The sequence below is a fragment of the Pleurodeles waltl genome, chromosome 9 (assembly GCF_031143425.1).
Source record: "Pleurodeles waltl isolate 20211129_DDA chromosome 9, aPleWal1.hap1.20221129, whole genome shotgun sequence".
Taxonomy (NCBI): domain Eukaryota; kingdom Metazoa; phylum Chordata; class Amphibia; order Caudata; family Salamandridae; genus Pleurodeles; species Pleurodeles waltl.
The window spans coordinates 496,468,903-496,487,959 of NC_090448.1; the positions used below are offsets into that span (position 1 = coordinate 496,468,903).

Genomic DNA, 19,057 nt, shown 5'->3' on the forward strand with positions numbered 1-19,057 from the left:
TCTTGTATTGCGTTACAAACCTATCAATGTGCTTTGTGAGTGATTTGGGAGTTCTGAAACTAGGAGTGGGAAGGATTTGTGGGCATAAGATTATGAGCTGCAGCAATCAGTACATATGTTTACATTTGCACAGATAGTCAAAAAAGGAAATGTCTATGTAGTAAACGAGAGAACACTAAAGTGTGTTGAGTCAAGTTTTGTATTTCAGCCTCAAATGATAAACAATGCGCTTTGGAGGAGGGAAGATAATGTACAAAGAGGGGGAACTACTCCATCAGCAGAAGCGAGCGAGCTACATTTGCACATTTACATTGTATCGTAACTCAGGCATGATCAAAACACACACGGGCTTTGTGGATATGTGCCTGACATAAGGTAGATTCCCAGATTTAGGGATCCAAACATCATGTTCCTTCACGTACTCCTGGCCGAAAACTGTAGGTAACTATCTCAACTGAAGGTGTCATTTAACATCACACCTTATAACTGATTCATCTGGCCCCACCAAGCAGTCCCATTACACATCTGCCCACACCACCGCAGCCCAGATAGGTGGAGTTTAGGAAACCCAGTCATACAGCAAGTGGAAGGGTGGGGCTCGGAGGGTGAAGCCCTGAGGCAGCACCAGCCATTCCTTACGGAAAAAGGGTCATTCCGTGCAGATACATATATAAACTTTACAGTTAAGGGATTGAGAGCAGCTGAATTCCTGCAAAACCAGATTGCCCCTACCTTATTACAACTCAGAGAGGAAACGGTGAGTGGTTCTTTCCCGTGCATGGAACCAGTCGTATTGTACTCACAACTAGAAACTGTAGAAGTTTTAACAGGTAAGCAGAATGTTTTAAGTTTGGGCAGTAGTCTATATATGCGGGTTCCTGGGTTATGCGACGGTCACAGGAACAGAAGATGCTGCTTTTCGTTAGACTGTGAAACGTTTTTGAAAGCTATCAGCAGCCATTGGCCTAACGAGTAGAACATCGTTACTGTTCCTAAGCAGCAGGACTTATTTGGACACTGTGACTGTCCTTTTAAGGCTTCTCAGCTGAGATTTTTTAACCAGGACTGTTTAAAACCGGTTGTTAGCCTGCATTGTGACATTATGTGGACTCATCTCTGCTCTTGCACTGCGCCTTCTAGTTAAAATTCAAAATGGCAGCAGCTATGCAGTATCAAAGAGACGCTCTTTACCTCATCTCTTGCAAATGTTGTTTCTGTAATTTTACATGTGGTATTCTTGTATTTTTCTTTAAACTTCATAATGAATTGCTGTTTGTGAAAATGTAAATATATGGCAGCACATCTATGCTGAAGGCTTGATTAGATTTGTGCCTCAAGGTTTTCCATTTAAACCATGCTAAACAGTGCTTTTATCACAAGCAATAACAAGCAGTGGCGCAGGAAGGGTGGCAGCAATGACGGGAGGGGGTGCGAGCGAGGAGGCAACAGATGACCAGAGATGGCCAACAAAAAGGACCAATCAGTGAAGTCCGCTGGGAGAAGGGAGGAGGAGCCATCACAGGCTGTAACAGGAGGAAGTGTGAACGTAGTGTGAGGGCCAACAAAATTGTTCTCTAAGTGAAATCACCTGGGAGGGAACTAAGCACACACAGGAGGGACATTTAGACAAATGCACCAATAAAAAGAGAGCATTTAAGACAAACACAACAAAGAGCAAATGACAACAGTGGGTGCGGTTAAAGCCCATAGACTAAATACAACATGTCTTGCAGACAGCGCTGAAACAGGTTTGGTGCACGACCAGGCTGACAACTATGGCAGTTGCAGCCCAGAAAGTGCAGTCACCATCCACAAGACAACTGCATCCCTTACAAAGCCATTGTGTTCACTTAGGCTTTCCGCGGTTGCCTCTGATACTGGGGACCTTATGTAGCATAGTCATTCCTGGCTTTGCTCTCAGTCAGTCTGCGTTTTCAGTGAGCCCCACCACCCAGGAGCACTGTCTCCTTCTGCAGAGCCAGAAAAACAACTTACCTCTTTCACCAGGTAGGCAGACTTTTAGACACTAGACAGACTCTCGACGTCTCCAGCAGAAAGTGCAGACTACAGGTGATGTCTCCTCACCTCTTGGTGCCTCTCTGTCTGACAAATACCAGCTTGGTCACACAGCAGTCTTTAGAGAACTCTGCAGAGCACTCACTTCCTTGGTCATGAAGAACATGGAACTGGAGCAGTGTTGTGGTTTGGGTCCTGCTTTCATATACATTTCTATACAGGGGACCTGGATACCATTCAAAATTTTTTAAACCTACTTGGTGTGGGGTCCTTCTTTCAAGTATCCAACTCAGACTTCTCACAACAGGTAGCACTGGGCTGTCTCCAAACCAGAACACCCACAACATGGGCACAATGAAGTGTGTGGTGTCTGCACCTGGCTGTCGCCAGCCCTCTGAAGCAGTAACCAGGGGTAGACGAAAGGGAAGGACTGACTTAGAAACTTCTCACATTCTGCAACAGAATGTGAAGTCTCATCCCTCACCCCCTACCATCAACCAAATGGCATTGCCAATGAAGCACTAATCAGCAGCCCCATTCTAACAAGAGTCCTCTTGAAATTTCTAAAGCGATTCCTCTATCTTCACTTCAGTGTCCAGATCCCCAACCTCCAGCCACAAATACAGAGAATACACTTCCATTGCCTTAGGAAGCAGTCTTCTTCCTCCACCATGTGCTGTGCGCACTCAAGACTGTCTGCTCTTGTGGGTCCCTGAAATGTGCTGTGGAGTACATTCCTACCGGTCTACTGACCGCAACAGAGGTGCTGGAATTGGATGCCCATTGTTGTCACATAAAGAAGAGGACCATGCTGATTGTGTGAATCATCACCACTCAATCTCACCAATGATACTAAGGCTTACAATGCTAGAAAGACTGTCTTCAGATCCAGCATATGTATCTCAGAGGAACAGCCCTACTTTTACCACATTGCTCTAAAGGAAAGATCCCTGTATCAAGCACCGACTCACAGCTGGTGAGTTGTGAGCTCTTGATGTTAACTTAGTAAGACGGAGGGGCAAACCAACATCGCAATTTTGGGAAGAAGGATTAAAGGACTGGGTAAGCTTGTCGTCCAGAAGCTGCTTCCAATGTTCCATAAGATGAAGCTGCAGGAACCCCATGCGGAGCCTGGAATGGGAACAACCCTATACATGACACCTGTAGCCAGGGAAGTCTATTCAATCACAAAGCCGCTACAGTCCTGTTCATGATGCAGTTCACCATATGGCTGTTGACTATTACCCTCTTGAGCAAGCTTTAATGAGAAGGGAGCCTAAACCTGCCCTGATGAACAGATAATCTTGGAGGACACCAAGAAGGAGTTGGAGAAGTCTATAGAGACCATAAGATTGTCCATGGTGCTGCAAGATGTGCTAAGACTGGCTATATCATCCCTTGGCACTGTTCTGCTGAGACTGTCTTCCAAGTAGGGGTAATATTTAAATCTTCTGCAGCTACCAAAATGCTGCTACTGCACACTGGTTCTTTATAAAGACCCACAGAAAACAATGAAACCGAAATGCAGCACCCTGTAACCTGGTATTGACTTCCCACCTTGAGTCACAAGTATTTTTGAGGTCCTGCTTCATAGATACTTGTAAGTTAAACAAACCCCTGAAGTAAGCATTCTGCTGAAGGAGTCAGAAGTGGCATGCATCAGGATGACTGTGGCAGCTGACAGCATAATCCTCCTTCCCCGACAAAAGCAGTGTGCGACTGAGTATCTGAGACCAATGGGGTAGTTGCAGGAAAGACTTCTGTCCAACAGGAATGGGTTGGCCTCCTGAGAAGTGGCAAATGAGGGTGGAGGGTCAAGGAGAAATTGTTTGGACTTTATCAGATTTGCTGAAGACAACTGACTCAGGCAGGTGGTTGGTACTTTAGTAGGAAGAGCAGGCTCCTAGCAAGGATAAGAATTGAAAGGATTCACTAACTTCAAAAGGCTGAAAGTGCCTTTGTGGCTGAAAGAGAGAAGAATGTTGAGACGGCAATGGCTAGATGTCCAGCAAAACAGTGATTTGGGAGAAAGCATGCAAATCACTGTTAAAAATAAAAAAAACGAATCAGCTGACAGTTAAGACAAGTTCTCACCATAAAAGAAGGCCAGTCTAAGTTTCCAGTCTCCCAGAAACACTTTAAAATCGGTTTATTCAAGGACCAGACCCTCACTCTGGTGCATTTTTCTTCATGTCTTGAGACTTTTTGCCTTCTTGGGAAGATGATGCCTTGCCCGAAAGGACTAGGCCACTTCACCACAGACTGCTGTATGGCTCCTGGCTACAAAGACTGGGCTCGATGTTGGAAGCTCAATATATATATATGGTTCAGTGACTTAAACTGATACATCCGAAAGTTCCTCTCTCCAGATGCTCAAAGTCTATTTCTCTACCTAGGCCTCAGTGGCTAGGGAGATTGCTTATGGTGATGAGCTGTTGACATAAGGGGAAAAATACTCACATTGTTTAGCAGGGCCCCAGAGCTTTAATGTACAGCACTTGCAAAGCATTGATTATGACTGCATGGTAGCAGCTGGCCTTCTGCAGTTCTTTGGGGGTTCCGGCTAGTGGAAATCCAGAAGGGACTGAGTCCTGAGGAGATGGACTGAAGAAAGACTCCTAATAATCTTTCAGTTGCACCTAGAAGACTGGTATCAACTCTTGCTATGCAAAACTCTGACTGGCAGTGAAGATGGAAGGATAACATACTCAGAGAGGACACATCACAGTTGTTGCGTAACTTCACAGCAACACTGCTACAACTGCATGACCTTAGAGAAGATGTTATTATTCACCAATGTGTTTCTGTACAAGAGCATGCGGGACGCTAAGAGGCCAAGATGCCTCAGATCTGCTCTCACAGAGATCCACGATAGAGGCTGAAACATCAGGATCATAGCTCGGATGTACTGAAGGCATTGCAGTGGAGAAGGCCGTGAAATACAATGTGTAACGGATAGCTACAATGACTAGAAGCCTCTGAAAAGGGGTCAACTACAACTTCAGCTCATCGACAGTGCACCCCAAAGATGTCACAAGGTTTACCATCATCTGAAGGTGGTCTATAACGGACTGTGGAGAGTGTGCCTTTAACAGCCAGACATCCTAAGGAGAACAGCAACTACTGTTGGCAATTTTGTGAATACCTGAGGGGCTCTGTGAGGCCAATGAGAAGCACAGCAAAGTGAAAATGCTTCTGGTTACCTTTAATCTTGGACATCAGGGCAGGTATATGAAAGAACGCAGGCCAAAGCACACCATCCAATGGCCCAGTCCAGAGCACACAGAAACTAGCCCAGCTGAGCATTTTGAATTTGGTCTTTCTGCAGGAAGGCATTTAGAGGTGGAAGGTCCAAAATAGGCCTGAGATGCCTACCCTTCTTTGGTATGAAGTAATAAATTGCACTAGTAACAACTCTCTCCAAGTCAGTTACTCCAGAGGTGCTATTGAGAGGGTAACACTTGGTCATCCTGCAACAAAAAGGGCCGGCTGCTCCTCTGAAATTCAAAAAGAAACCGAAGCTCATAGCAATACTGAAGGATTTGCACAACCTGTCGGATGTAATGGAACACCACACTGGGAGGAAAAGATTAACCCTGTCCCCTACTGGGTGATCATGCACCACAAAGAGCAAACTAAAGTGGTTTGGAGGCTGTGGCAGCAAGGGAAGAGGAACAGGAGAACAGATGCCTTTGCTGGCTTGCACACTTCTTGCCAGACGCACATCCACAGCCTCAAATGTACTGAGGTGGCTGCTCTACTAGTTAAGGAGGCTGTATTTGCCTAAACGCCAGCCTCTGAACTGTTCGAATTGGTGTTGAAATTGCTTGACAGGGGTCAGTAGGCTCATGGAACGCACTGTGGTTCTAGTTCTTTAAAGCTCTCCAGTGCAGAGTTGGACTTCTCAATGAAAAGGCGTGACCCATAGAAAGGTATAGCCATGAGAGTGGCCTGTACACTGCAGTAAAATCCTAAAGAGCAGAACCACATGTGATGACATATGATAGTGTTGCAAACTGGTCTCCCAAGGCAATTAGTATCTAGACCAGTTAAAATAACATTTCGCTGCATCTTGTCCATCATAAATCACCTACACAAAAGAGGCCCTAAGATCTTCTGGAACTACTGGCATGATCGCACAGGAAATCTCCCACTAGGCATGTATAAATTTACCCAGTAAGCAAACAGCATTAGCCGACTTTAATTCCAGACTAGCAGAGGAAAACATACATTTGGAAAAGGCCTCAATCCTCTTGGATTTCCCATCTTGGGGACTTGTGGGGAATACGTTTGGATTCTCTTAAGTATTTGATGCTTGAACCAGAAGGCTCTGGTAAGTAGGATGTTTGGTAGGAAAATCAGGATTGTTAGAAGTCAGCCTGTGGCACCTGGTCACCTGCCCATTTTCAGATGACAAGAACAGGGCTTTGACCAAGCTGATATCAAGGAATAGGGGAGAGCTGCAAAACTCTGTGAGAGTTTGTTTTGGTCTCAACTCAATGGAGGGCAGCTGCAAATTCAGAATCTTAGCCCCCCACCCCTCTCTCACTCACCCCAGACTACCACTGCAAGGCAGGCACATTCTTCCACTAGTGGTCAAAATGGCCTCATGAGAGGTGCCAAGGCCACTGGCCTCTTGAAAATTCATATAAAAGGCATCATCTGTGTAGTGAGGAGGAGAAATCCATCCCCTTGCACCATCACCAACATTTATATCCTTGGTTGCCCCTTGACCTGAATCTGAGCAAAAAAAGATAATGGAATCTCTACTGGTGTGTACACCCTGGTCAAGGCACCGGATCAGAGTTTGGGTGTATGACAACTGGTTGCACATTGCTTATCTTGTAGTGCCCCATCGGTCAAGACTGAGCCAAAGCTGGCGTGCAACATCGGTATCAGTATCAGTATCAAATCCTCTTCCTAAGCTGGTGGTGTCTACAATAGGGTCACCATGGAAAGGACCTGCACACGTTCTGAAGCCATGGCGGAAGACTGTGCAAGTGTCAGTACAGGTCCTGAAATGGGTCTCAAATGGTCAGAAGGTGCCAAGGACGAATATGTCAGCAGAAACCAGACTGTGGGCCCTTGTGGTTCCTTGAGGCCCAAAGGCATGACAGAGGGAACTAGTGCTGGGTCACAAATCTGCAGCATGGCCTCCTTGAAGGCTTTAAGCTGCTACGGTGTCACTGATGGCCTGGGAAACTTGGGTGCGCCAGAATCAGCTGAGGAATTGGCTCTGCAGCTGAAGCCCTCAAAGGTGAATGGCTCACATCTTGATGCCTCACACCTTCTCTTTGGATTCAAAGTGGTGGGAATGGGCTAAGTCCTGCTTTGCTTTTTTCTGTTGCTTTTATACTCTGATTTTGACTTACCGGAGGACTTTAAGCACAGCATTAACCATACAAAACAACAGCTTTGGGAGCAAGCACGTGAGGGCTGTGACAACTTCTGCTCAACAATGCATCTTGACCTCCTGGTCCCAGATTGCTTTACGGTGCATGAGGGCACATCTGTCTTAAGACGAAGTGGTGGCTCAAGCCTAGGCACCAGACACATCACATGCAGGTCTTTGACCGACATCAATTTTCTTAAGTTGTGGTGTGGGTTAAAACCTGCAGCTTTGAGTGGCAACATTATTCGCTAGCACACTAGAATTTGTTTTTAAAAGTCATCGGAAAACTGAAGAAATTTGGAGAAGAGCTTTGGATCCACATCAGAAGGTGCAAAAAGTAAGGGACTCATGTCAGTGCACAGAGGTGGTGCTGATATGCAGCTTGGCAATGTCACTTCCGAATTGGTACACAGCCAATGCAGATCTGCAAGACGCCAGTGAGATGCATGCAGAAGCACGCTCAAGAAAAGTTTCTTGAACAAGTCTAGGGAGTATTCTAGGGTGAGGAATCAGCAGTCAGAAGTATCAATCAGAAGTGACTGAACACTAGGAGACTCTGGCTATATGTGCCTTTTCAGGCAGACATTCCTAGTCCGGCTAGGACTCTGCCAGTGAAAGCTTCCATAGAGAAATTAGACTTGGCCACCAACCTGCACTCCAGTGTAGAGACTTGCTTTACCAGTTTCTACAACAGACTTGCAGCATGGTGCCAAAAAATAGATTGCCTTCATCTTACAGCGATTATTAACAGGTAGCAGGGGTTACAAATCTGTTGCACATTGTCAACAAACATTTAAGAGTATGGTTTGAAGGTGACGCTTCTACACTATCTTACACCATGCTACCCAATGGGTGTAATTCTAGCTTTCACAATGAGGCTTTAATTATCTACTGTATTCGTGAAGAGATAATGGAGCACTGTCATGAGCATTAGACCAACGGTAGGGTGTAAAAAGGCACCCTTACATGAGGGCTAGTAGTCTGAGTCCCAAAATAGTAAATCCAAGGGTACCTTAGGCCGTCTGTAAAGTATCACGGGGGATACAAGAGTAGGGATGGGCGGTAAAGCCATTTGTGTTTTCCTGGTCCAAATCCTCCTCTGTTACCAATACAGTGCCAAAGGTGCATCTGATACTTCCATTCTTAGACAAGGAGCTGGTTTAGACCCGATGGAGCTATAGGGTCTTCGGCACAGCAGAACTTTGCTCCTAAGAACCAGGTGTTTAGTGCATTGCCAACTAGAGGAACTGAACCTGGTTGTCAGACATTAAGAGGAGTGTTGGAGGCAGGATGGAGAGAAGGGACGACAGTTTTTCGAATCAGTGCTTTAAACGTTTTTGTGGTTTCATAAACATTTGAGTAGGAACAGTGAATGTGACCTCCAGTATGGCAGATTTGAGGTATACATTCCCTGGATAGGATTCCTTGCTACCTCACAAGCAGAAAGTGTGCTCAAGATCGGGCCCCACTTCTGGCTCCTAGTCACTCTTCATACCAATGAAAGTTAACTTCTCCAGTGCCTATTTACACTCTCACTCTGAATGCAATCCAGCCATTTCCAGTGAGACATTGTACTGACAGCAACACACACAGTGCTGGTGTCGGCTGGATGACGGTTCCCCAGACAGGAGACACACGCATTATGCAGGTCAGCTGTGTTACTTGCTGTAAGAATTTGAACAAAAAAAATGAAATACAGCTAATGTTAAAAAAAGAAATAAATATTAATTCAAGAGTTTTGGGGATGAGGCCCCTTATTAGGAAGCCGCTGGACACAAGATAACCAAGTTCTGGCCAACATAAGTTTGTAGAAAAATAGGGAACTAGTTTGGGCACACTTATGGATGGAGGAATGAGTTTGGCTCGTCTCATGCAAATATGCATCTCTGGAACTAGCAGGCAAAACTCTGAATGAACTACTTCTGAAACAGTTATCAGTACACCTGTAAGTAGCAGAGTGTGGCATTCTGTCATTACGTATTATTTTGTTGTTACGTACAGTAAATTGTGTTCCAGGTATGGAACAACGTGAGCAACTGAATGAAGAAATTAATACCATGACAATTTTAACAGGGGATGTTATGCAGCAAAATGTATGTGTATCAAATGAAAAGGATCAACTGAGTATATGTATGCCCAAAATTGATACTGATACAGTGTTGATTGCTAGTAAGAAAGGTCTAGTTGGTAATGTAAAAACTGGTATCCAGGATCTTAGGATAATAATGGTCTCAAGATCACCTGTTACACTGTTTTATGAACAATATTTCAACTCACATTGGTGTAAAAGTATACTAAAAAATCATATTACGGATATTGCTTATGGTGAGCCAGATAAACAATTGGATTTTTTGCAGATATGTTGCAATTTTTGGACAGGCAATATTTTACAAAAATGTACTTGGCTGTCAAGGTAGATTAGGCATTGTTTCGAGACTGGGCAAACTGTTCCAGACATGCTGATTGAGCCTAGTAATTATTGTTCTGATCAAAGTTTAGCAAAAAAAAACACAGTTATATCTTAAAGAATTGGTACAGTTCATGGTTTTGAGCACGAAATAGTACTAAAGAAAGATGCTACTACTCCAGTTAAAGTGAGGGATGTTTCTTATTCTGAGAGAGGGTAATTAAAGCAGCGTCTCAATCAGTTGTGCTAGGATAAAATCATAGGTCTAGTTAATGCAGCAGAGTAGCTCAGTGCCATAGTTTTATCAAAACAAAAATGGGCAGATGTGCTTGTGTGTGTGTGTACTTACGAGCACTCAACATAAACACTGTAGCAGAACGTTGAACTCTTGTCTACTTTGGAAGGTGCCAGATTTATCAGCTATATTGATCTTAAAGTGACCTATCACCAAGTGTCAGTGAAAGCCGAATCACAAATTCTAACTTTCTTTAATACTCTATTTGGGGCCTATACATATCTACCTTTGTCGTCTGTTTCAGCATCAGCGGCAAACATGTCTCAAAAACTCATGTTTAATTTGTTTAAGGATGTACCTGGCGTGATAGTGTTGCAGGATGACATATTTTTGCAAAGAACATTCTGGAACGTAACAGTATTTAGGACAAAGTGCTTAGTATTGTAAGTAAATATGGTATGAAAGTTTCCAGAGACAAATTCCAAATGTACATTTTTAACGAACAGCGTAGAGTACCTTGATCATTGGATCACAGCAGAAGGAGGTGTTAAGGTGTTAAAGAGGGGATGTCCTATTTAGTTTATTGTTAAGGAGGGGGGGGGGGGATGTGGAATTCTGTTATTTCGTATCATTTTGTTACGACGTGATAGGCATGCGTACAGTTTCTTTGTACCACGTTCTTTTGATTCTCAATGTACTATGCTTTTGTAGGGCACCTTCCAAGCGTGGTTCTGAGTTTTGCATTCTCGCCTTGGAACGGCAGTTACTTTGTTGGGTAGTTGGTTGAGAACTGCAGACCTAGAAACATACTGGTGATGGGCGCCTACCTCTGCACTATTAATCTAAATAAAGAAGGTTTTTATCTATATGTTTGTGCCGGATTCCTTACCATTCAACCGTAACACAGAGTACCACGTATGAGAAGCATCAAAGACACAGGAGTAGATATGACAATGCTTGTTGTAATGGTGCATGTGCAGTCTTTAATGCATGGTCACATAGTACAATGAATTATAAATTAGCAATACCGTCGATCGAAGTGCCCAACTTGACACCTTCACACTTCAAATTCATATTGACTGAATCACCCTTGACTGTTTTGTGTTATACTGGAAAGACAAAGCACACTTAGTCGAGATGAGTTCTCCAGGTGCCACACAACCATAATCAGCTGTGATATCTGCTGTGATATCTGCCAGTGCTCTGTCCTCTCAATAGTAACCTTCAACCTTACAGGGGGTCCTACTGGCTGGCAGGACAGGAGTAGATATTCCCCCAGCTCTACCAGAAGGTCTCTTCTAGAGGAGATATCAGTCGTCTGAAAGACGGCCTCACTCACACGGTGGATAAGACAACGGGGGTGATTCTGACCCCGGCGGTACTAGACCGCCGGGGCCAGGGTCGGCGGGAGCACCGCCAACAGGCTGGCGGTGCCCCGCAGGGCATTCTAACCGTGGCGGTTTGGCCGCGGTCAGAAGAGGAAAACCGGCGGTCTCCCGCCGGTTTTCCGCTGCCCTTCTGAATCCTCCATGGCGGCGCAGCTCGCTGCGCCGCCATGGGGATTCAGACACCCCATACCGCCATCCTGTTCCTGGCGGTTCGCCCGCCAGGAACAGGATGGCGGTATGGGGTGTCGTGGGGCCCCTGGGGGCCCCTGCAGTGCCCATGCCAATGGCATGGGCACTGCAGGGGCCCCCGTAAGAGGGCCCCACAAAGAATTTCAGTGTCTGCTTTGCAGACACTGAAATTCGCGACGGGTGCAACTGCACCCGTCGCACCTTCCCACTCCGCCGGCTCCATTCGGAGCCGGCTTCCTCGTGGGAAGGGTGTTTCCCACTGGGCTGGCGGGCGGCCTTTTGGCGGTCGCCCGCCAGCCCAGTGGGAAACCCAGAATAACCGCAGCGGTCTTCTGACCGCGGTGCGGTATTCTGGAGGGGGGAACTCTGGCGGGCGGCCTCCGCCGCCCGCCAGAGTTAGAATGACCCCCAATGTCTTTTGCAGTCATAATCCACTCTCTGAGGTCAAACTACAACACTGAAAAGCCATTTTAAAATTTGACAAGCCTGTTGAGCTGACACAGGACTAAAGCATCTGTAACTAGGGAGACAAAGGTACATTGGGGTGCCCCACCTTTCGCAGAGAACTGAAACGCACAACAGATAATCCTGTCGAGATAGGGAGAGATCGAGAGAGAGATGGAGAGAGGGAGAGAGCAAAATCTAAAAAATCGAAATCCAAGTGGATAAAATAATCTTTTAAGTAAAATACGATGGCGGTGTGCAAGTTGGTATCTGTATTTAAAAAGTGCAAGCCCATGGATTGAATACACAGTGCTGGGCATAAAGCGGGAGAGGGAGGGTGGGCAGCACAGAACCGAGTGTTGAACATAGAAAGGGGCAAGATAATTTAAGGATGTGTACCTAGTTGAGTGAGAGGGGAAGTATGTTTCTGTTGTTAGGGAGCTGGGGCTGGGGGAAAAGGTGTTACCTTGTTGGTGGGGCAAAGGTGGTCTTTGAAGTAATTGAGGAAAGACTAGTGCCTGGCGAGATGTTACTCCAGTGTCTGAGTGCAGATTAGGAGCATTGTTTAGTGTAAACCCCATCTACTGATTGGCTGAACTTTAAGTAATTGACATCTAAAAATGTAAAACGGGAGCCAAAATTAAGATTCCAGAAGAGGGTTTTTTTGTTACAAAGCAGACTTAAGGCAATTCATTATAACCCATTATAATCACCTGCTGAATTCGGATTTTCCTCTGACCAGCTGTGAATGACGGAGGATCACACTCCTGTTCCAAGTCCACTTTCAGAAACTCATCAATGGTCAGTTGACTGGTAGGCGTGTCTTCAAATTCTGTAAGTCTAACACACAGAAAGACACTGCACGTTAATAGAACATTGAAAATAATAACTGTTGTGTCACACACTGCTTTTTTTTTTTTTTTTTTTTAACAGATTTACAGAGCTTGAGTTTTTGTGATCAATATTTTGCCAGTTGTTTTTTAAGGCAAAATGCAATGTGACATTATATACATAAAACAGTTTTCTCCCTGCCACATAATCACTTGCATGTTGACCAAAAACAATGAGGATCAAGAATTTTCACCTTCGAATGCCTGGTTTACTGGTAATACCTACCACTAACAGACAACAGATCTGACAATATCGCCTACGTTTTGGTTTTTTTTTTGCAATGGTTTCGTTTTGCCATGGCTTTTAGGTCTTGCCTGAGAGAGCGTGCACGCCCCATCGTTTGCAACAATCTTTTTTTTCATTAAATAAAATAAAAATAAAAACCTATAAAAAGGGGCTTTTAGCCGGACATTACTTTCCATAACTAAGCTTTACTGTCACTCTTATTTTGTGCCTTATCATTGGTGAGCGCTGTCGACCTGTCTTTATCTGTGTGTGTGTTTTTTTCCCTTCCCTGGAGCATCGACCAAGTTCTTACTGTTTCTTGCTTAGTGTTCTTCTGTTCTGTATGTTTCTACATGCCAACAGAAGCGATTTGGCAGAGGGGGGGGGGATTTCTAAGGCTACTAATGGTTTTATTTTAGCGGTCTCTAACCTCAAATTGCCCCTGCTTCAATCGAAGTAAATAGGGAAAATACATTTCCCTCGTTTTTTTTCAAAATCTCCCACTGTCCCTGTTCTATAATGCTGGAATGTATGTTTGTGGTACCCTTTTGGCAGATAACTTGAAACTACCAGAGTTGGAGTTCGAGCTTCCTGTCTGTTCCCACCCTCTCTTGTTCTTCCTTGCCCACTTCCACCACCTTGCAGTACTGCACCTCTATTGTATTTTATGCATCAAATCTGTTTATTGGTATTAGGATGCAAGAAGCACATTACACAGCTGTGCGCTTACAACTTCATCCTACATTATTGCCCCTCTCACATCAGGCAACAGTAAACAAGAACGATTATCACAAGAAGGAAGGAAACCAGCAGGAAGGAAAAAGAAGAGAGTAGAAAGGTTGACTGGTGAAAACAAGATGAAGCAACATAACTCCCCCTGTCAACACTCAGCAATGTTCCTCCCTTTCGCCCTCCCAGGCTCTCCACCCCACTGTCCACCAGAGCCCAGGTCGCATGACCCCCCCGACAAGCCTGGCCACCTCCGCACCGGTCAGTCATCGTTTGGCGATCTGTCGACCCCTCAAAGAGCAGAGGGGAAAGGTGAGAGGGTTTGGTAGGACCAGGATAGTATATGTCGGGAGCCTAGGGATCTTTTTGTGGAATACTCTGTCTATTTCATCAAGAATGCTACTCCAATATCTTGTCAGCTTAGGACAGTGCCACAGCAGGTGAATGAGTGTGCCCGTGTTTCCGCATCCCCTCCAGCAGAGCCCAGATTTAGTGGGGTCCCATTCTTGTATCCTTGCTGGGGTATAGAACCAGGAAGTAGCCATCTTATATGCTGTTTCAACCCCTGGTATATTGTGAGCTGTGTGGTGCGCCCTGAAGGTTATTCCCTCCCATTCCTCCTCTGTCAGTTCTCTCTCTATCTTCGTCTCCCACCGCTGCTGCACCTTAGTCTTGGAGAGTGGTGTGGCCCTACGGAGATGTGTGTAGATTTCCGAAATCAGCCGCTTGTCGTCTTTTTTCCCTACAAGCCATTTCTCGAATGCAGTGAGTGTTCTAGCTACTAAGGGCTTAACCGTTGGCTGGAGCACCCAGTGTCAGACCTGGTGGTATGTCAATCTATCTGCTTCCGTTAAACCATAGGTCTCCCCCAACTGATCAAAGGGGATAATACCATCTATGTCGAATAGACTCCTCACTCTTCTACACCCCCCATCACGCAGATGCTGAAAGCCCTCTGAATTCAGGCCGGGGGCGAAATCAGGATTTGTGCATATTGGTGTCATGGGGGAGGGGAAAGTCGTCAAGCCACATCTGGTCACCACCGCATCCCACACCCTGAGAGTTGCACCAGTGAGAGGTGATGAGTAGAGCCCTATCGCTCTATGCCTGCGTCTCAACCAAGGTTCCTTCCAGATATGGGACCCAGCGACCCCCTGGTCCATGGAGCACCAGTGCTTCTCGGTCAACGGGCGACTCCACTCTAGTATGAAACGCAACTAAGCCGCCTGGTAATACTTTAACAGGCAGGGAGGGAACCGCCAGCCCCCCTCTATCTTCGGACGGTAGAGGGTGTGACGTGATATACGTGTAGGTTTCCAGTCCCAGATAAATTTCAAAATCGCTGTCAGAAGCGTAGTTATGGTATTGGGCGGCGGAGTCAGGGGAAGTGTCTGAAACAGATAAAGTATGCGCTGTAAAATGGTCATTTTGATTGCAGCGATCCTGCCGAACCAAGATAATTTATGCTTCCCCCATATCTCTAAATCTTTTAATACCTCTCTTGAGAGGACAGCATAATTCATGCGGGACGTCTTTGCGGCCGTCGTTGCTAAAACTATGCCCAGGTACGGGACGTACGACGATGCCCATGTAAAGGGGAATCTGGAACGCAGTTCCTTCTCGTGGTCAGGAGGGACCGACATGTTTAGGATTTGAGATTTCTGTGCATTTACTTTAAACCCTGAAACCATACCAAATGCGTGTAAGGCGTCTGTGAGCGCTGGAAGCGAGGCCATGGGCTCTGCCAGCGTAAGAATCACATTGTCAGCGTATAGACTGATAAAGTGGTGGTCGCCCCCAAATGTAATGCCTGGAATACGGGGATCAGCTCGAAGTCTTTGTGCCAGGGGGTCCATGTAGAGAGCGAACAGGAGCGGGGAGAGTGGGCACCCCTGTCCCGTTCCCCTTCGTATCGGAAACGGCAACGATACCATGCCATTAACGTGGACAGCCGCGCTAGCTCCCGGTAGACACATTTTATCCAGGTCAGGAGCGGCGGCCCGACCCGAAGCGCTCCAACACCCGGAAAAGATAAGGCCAATGCACCCTATCAAACGCCTTCTCCGAATCGATAGTAAGGAGGAGTGCCTCCTTGTGGGACCTGTGCGTTTTGTCTATCAAATGTAAGATCCGTTTCGTGTTATCCACACATGGTCGGTGGGGTATGAAGCCCGCTTGATCTGGGACGATAAGCCCGGGCATATATGGGTTGAGATGCTGCGCTAAGATGCCAGTAAACACCTTGGCATCTATGTTTAGAAGTGAGATGGGTCGGTATGATCCACACTCCTCCGGATCCTTCCCAGGTTTGTGAATGACCGTAATGATGGCTTTGAGCATGCTGGGAGCAAGGGTCTTGGTCTCTATGAAAGAGTTAAACAGCTGAATAAGTACGGGGGCTAGTTCCGGGCAGAAGGTTTTATAGAAAAGTGGGGTAAAGCCGTCCGGGCCTGGCGACTTCCCAACCTTCAGGTGCGAAATAGCCGAGATCACCTCCTCTAACCTTATAGGTTTGTCAAGGAGAGTTGCATCCTGTTCCCTGAGTGGTGTAACTACACAATCAGTAAAGTAGGAAGAGGGGTCGAAGTCTCTAATGTATTTTAAACATTTAGAAAATTCCATTTTTTTTTCATTACCAAACTGCACTTTATATTACAGTTAGCTCCTAAATAAAAGTAAATCTCACGCAGTGACACACATCAAAGCTCAAAAACAAATACTATTAGCATGAAAATTGTTAGAAATGGGGTTTCTGGTTGGCTAGGGTATGCACCTCAGCCAGGCAGAACTTACCCACTCTAGTCAGGGCAAGGGAGTTACACGTCCAAGATAACCCCTGCTCACCCCCTTGGTAGCTTGGCACGAGCAGTCAGGCTTAACCCGGAGGCAATGTGTAAAGCGTTTGCACAACACACACACACACGTGACGCAATATCCCCACCACAAAGGAAACACAACACCAGATTATATGAAAATATACTGTATTGTACACAACGTAATTATCAGACCAACATCACATAACAGTACTATCCTGCTACCTTAGCAGTTGTCAGAACGTTACACATTAGTTACTCTGCAAACTAGCAGTAGTCACACAACACACAGGTTACTCAGTATTCTGCAACATAAGCAGTAGTCAGGAAACACGTTATCACATAAGAACCCTTGTCATAAGAATATCATAAAACGCCCATAGTAGGAACATTTAGAAAATCTATGGCAAGTTAGGGAAACATATTAGCAAGTCATGTCCATAAAAGGAACATGTGCACACATATGTAAAAGCATCAGGGAACAGGTAGGCAATACATCATAATTAATAAAGTCTGTAGAAAGAACTTTAGGTTATCGTTATATTGGCCCCTTTAAACAGTACCTGTTTTGATGAGGAGGCACTTCCAGTGCCTAAAAACAACCAATGGGGCCCCCGGCGCTCTTCTGCGCAAAACGGGGGCCTCCTGACAATTATGGGAACGAGGGGGGTAGCACACACCCCCTCAGTACTCCTAACGGGACCCTCCAGGGGCCTGTGATCACTGGGGCCCCCCTGGACCTCCACCGGCCCTCTTGAGGGGGGCCCAGCTCGCCCAATACTTTTAGGAAGGAGGGGGGCGCCACGCACCCCCTCCGATTCAAGTACGGGCCCCTCCTGGGACCCGCAAACTTTGTGGGCCCCCCCGGGCCTTGTCTGGCTCTCCTCAATAGGTGGGGAGCCCAGAAAAGTTAGTGCTGGCCCACACAAGGGCCAAGCTGGGGACCGGCGGTGCGGGCGAGCCTCCGATGAGGCTCCCGTCCCGTCCGCTCGGTCCTCCTGGGGCCCGCGATCCAGGCGCGGCCCACACGAGGGTTGCGGTGGGGCAGGGAGCCTCCGACGAGGCTTCTCCTCCTGCCCACCTTCACGCTGGACGCTGCGACCCGTCTGGGCTGCAGCCGAAGGCAGGCACCCAAGTAGGTGCCTGCTTGTGCCCCTTGGGCGCTCTCTAGAGCGAACCTCGCCCCGGGGGCACGCTAGGAGCGTGTTCGCTCCGATATTTGGTTTGAAGGTGCCCCGGGGGCACGGAGAGGAGCGCGCCGGCTCCTCTCTTCGTCCTGGGGTTACCAACAGCGCGCTCCGACGCGCTTGAAGGATTAAAGGTGCCCGGTTGCCGCGGTGATTTCTTTTTGGTAGAGACGCGCTCCAGGGAGCGCGAGGGCATAATTAAAACCCGGGCTGCGGCGGTGATTTCCTTCGGCAAAAGAAAAGCGCTTTCAAAGCGCTAGGACCTCAGCAGCTTCCACCATTAAAAGAATGCCTTTTTTTTCTCTTCAAGCATCCTGGGCAAAGATGTCAAAGATCGTTGCAGGGGTCAGGGGCCACAGCACCCTGCCCCTGGGAACAACTACACAAGAAGGAGCATAGGGCTGGTGGGCCCAGCTACAGGCCAGCACAAGGGGTGCAGATGGTGGCAGTTCCTCCTAGTGACCAGGCAGGTCACAGGTCAGCACAGCAGCAGCAGTCCATGGCGGTTTCCTGGTGAGTCCATTCATCAGCGTCCTGTGTCCAGTTTCAAGTTCCAAGAATGTTCAAATTGTGGGGAAAATTCCCCTGTACTTATAGTCCTTTTTTACAGTGTTTTACAATGATAGGGAGAGGAGGTTCCAGCCAGTTACAACTGGTTCTGGGAGTGCCCCCTCTCTCCTTTCAGCACAGGCTCCAAACATCAGTGGGGGGTTAACGACCCTATTGTGTGAGGCCAGGGCACAGCCTTTACAAATGTAGGTGTGCCCCGCCTCTCCCTTCTCTCAGCCCAGGAAGAATATTCAGCATGCAGATGCACCTAGGTGACACCTCCACCCTCCCTGTGTACAGGCTGTCTGAAACGTATGCACAAAGCCCCAACTGTCACTCTGCCCAGACGTGGATTGGAGTCAAGCTGCAAAACACCAGAATTATAAGCACAGATAAATGCGCACTTTCTAGAAGTGGCATTTCTGTGATAGTAATAAAAAATACACCCACACCAGTAAGCAGTATTTATTTTCACCATCACAACCATACCAAACACGCCTACGCTACCCCTCATAAATCAGACAATACCCCTTACACCTAAGGCAGGGCATTTCTAATGCAATCCTATGAGAAGGCAGCACTCACAGCAGTG

At 46.6% G+C, this 19,057-nt stretch overlaps 1 protein-coding gene across 2 annotated transcripts in view; it reads right to left on the reverse strand.

Annotated features, from left to right (window-relative positions):
- The window catches only part of BRF1 (BRF1 general transcription factor IIIB subunit), an 870,857-nt gene that overhangs the window by 324,568 nt on the left and 527,232 nt on the right, over nt 1-19,057 (reverse strand). For both annotated transcript variants that reach the window (XM_069207335.1, XM_069207334.1), the window contains exon 8: nt 12,785-12,911. In XM_069207335.1, coding sequence (XP_069063436.1) covers nt 12,785-12,911 — 127 coding nt within the window. The remainder of the gene's footprint in view (nt 1-12,784; nt 12,912-19,057) is intronic.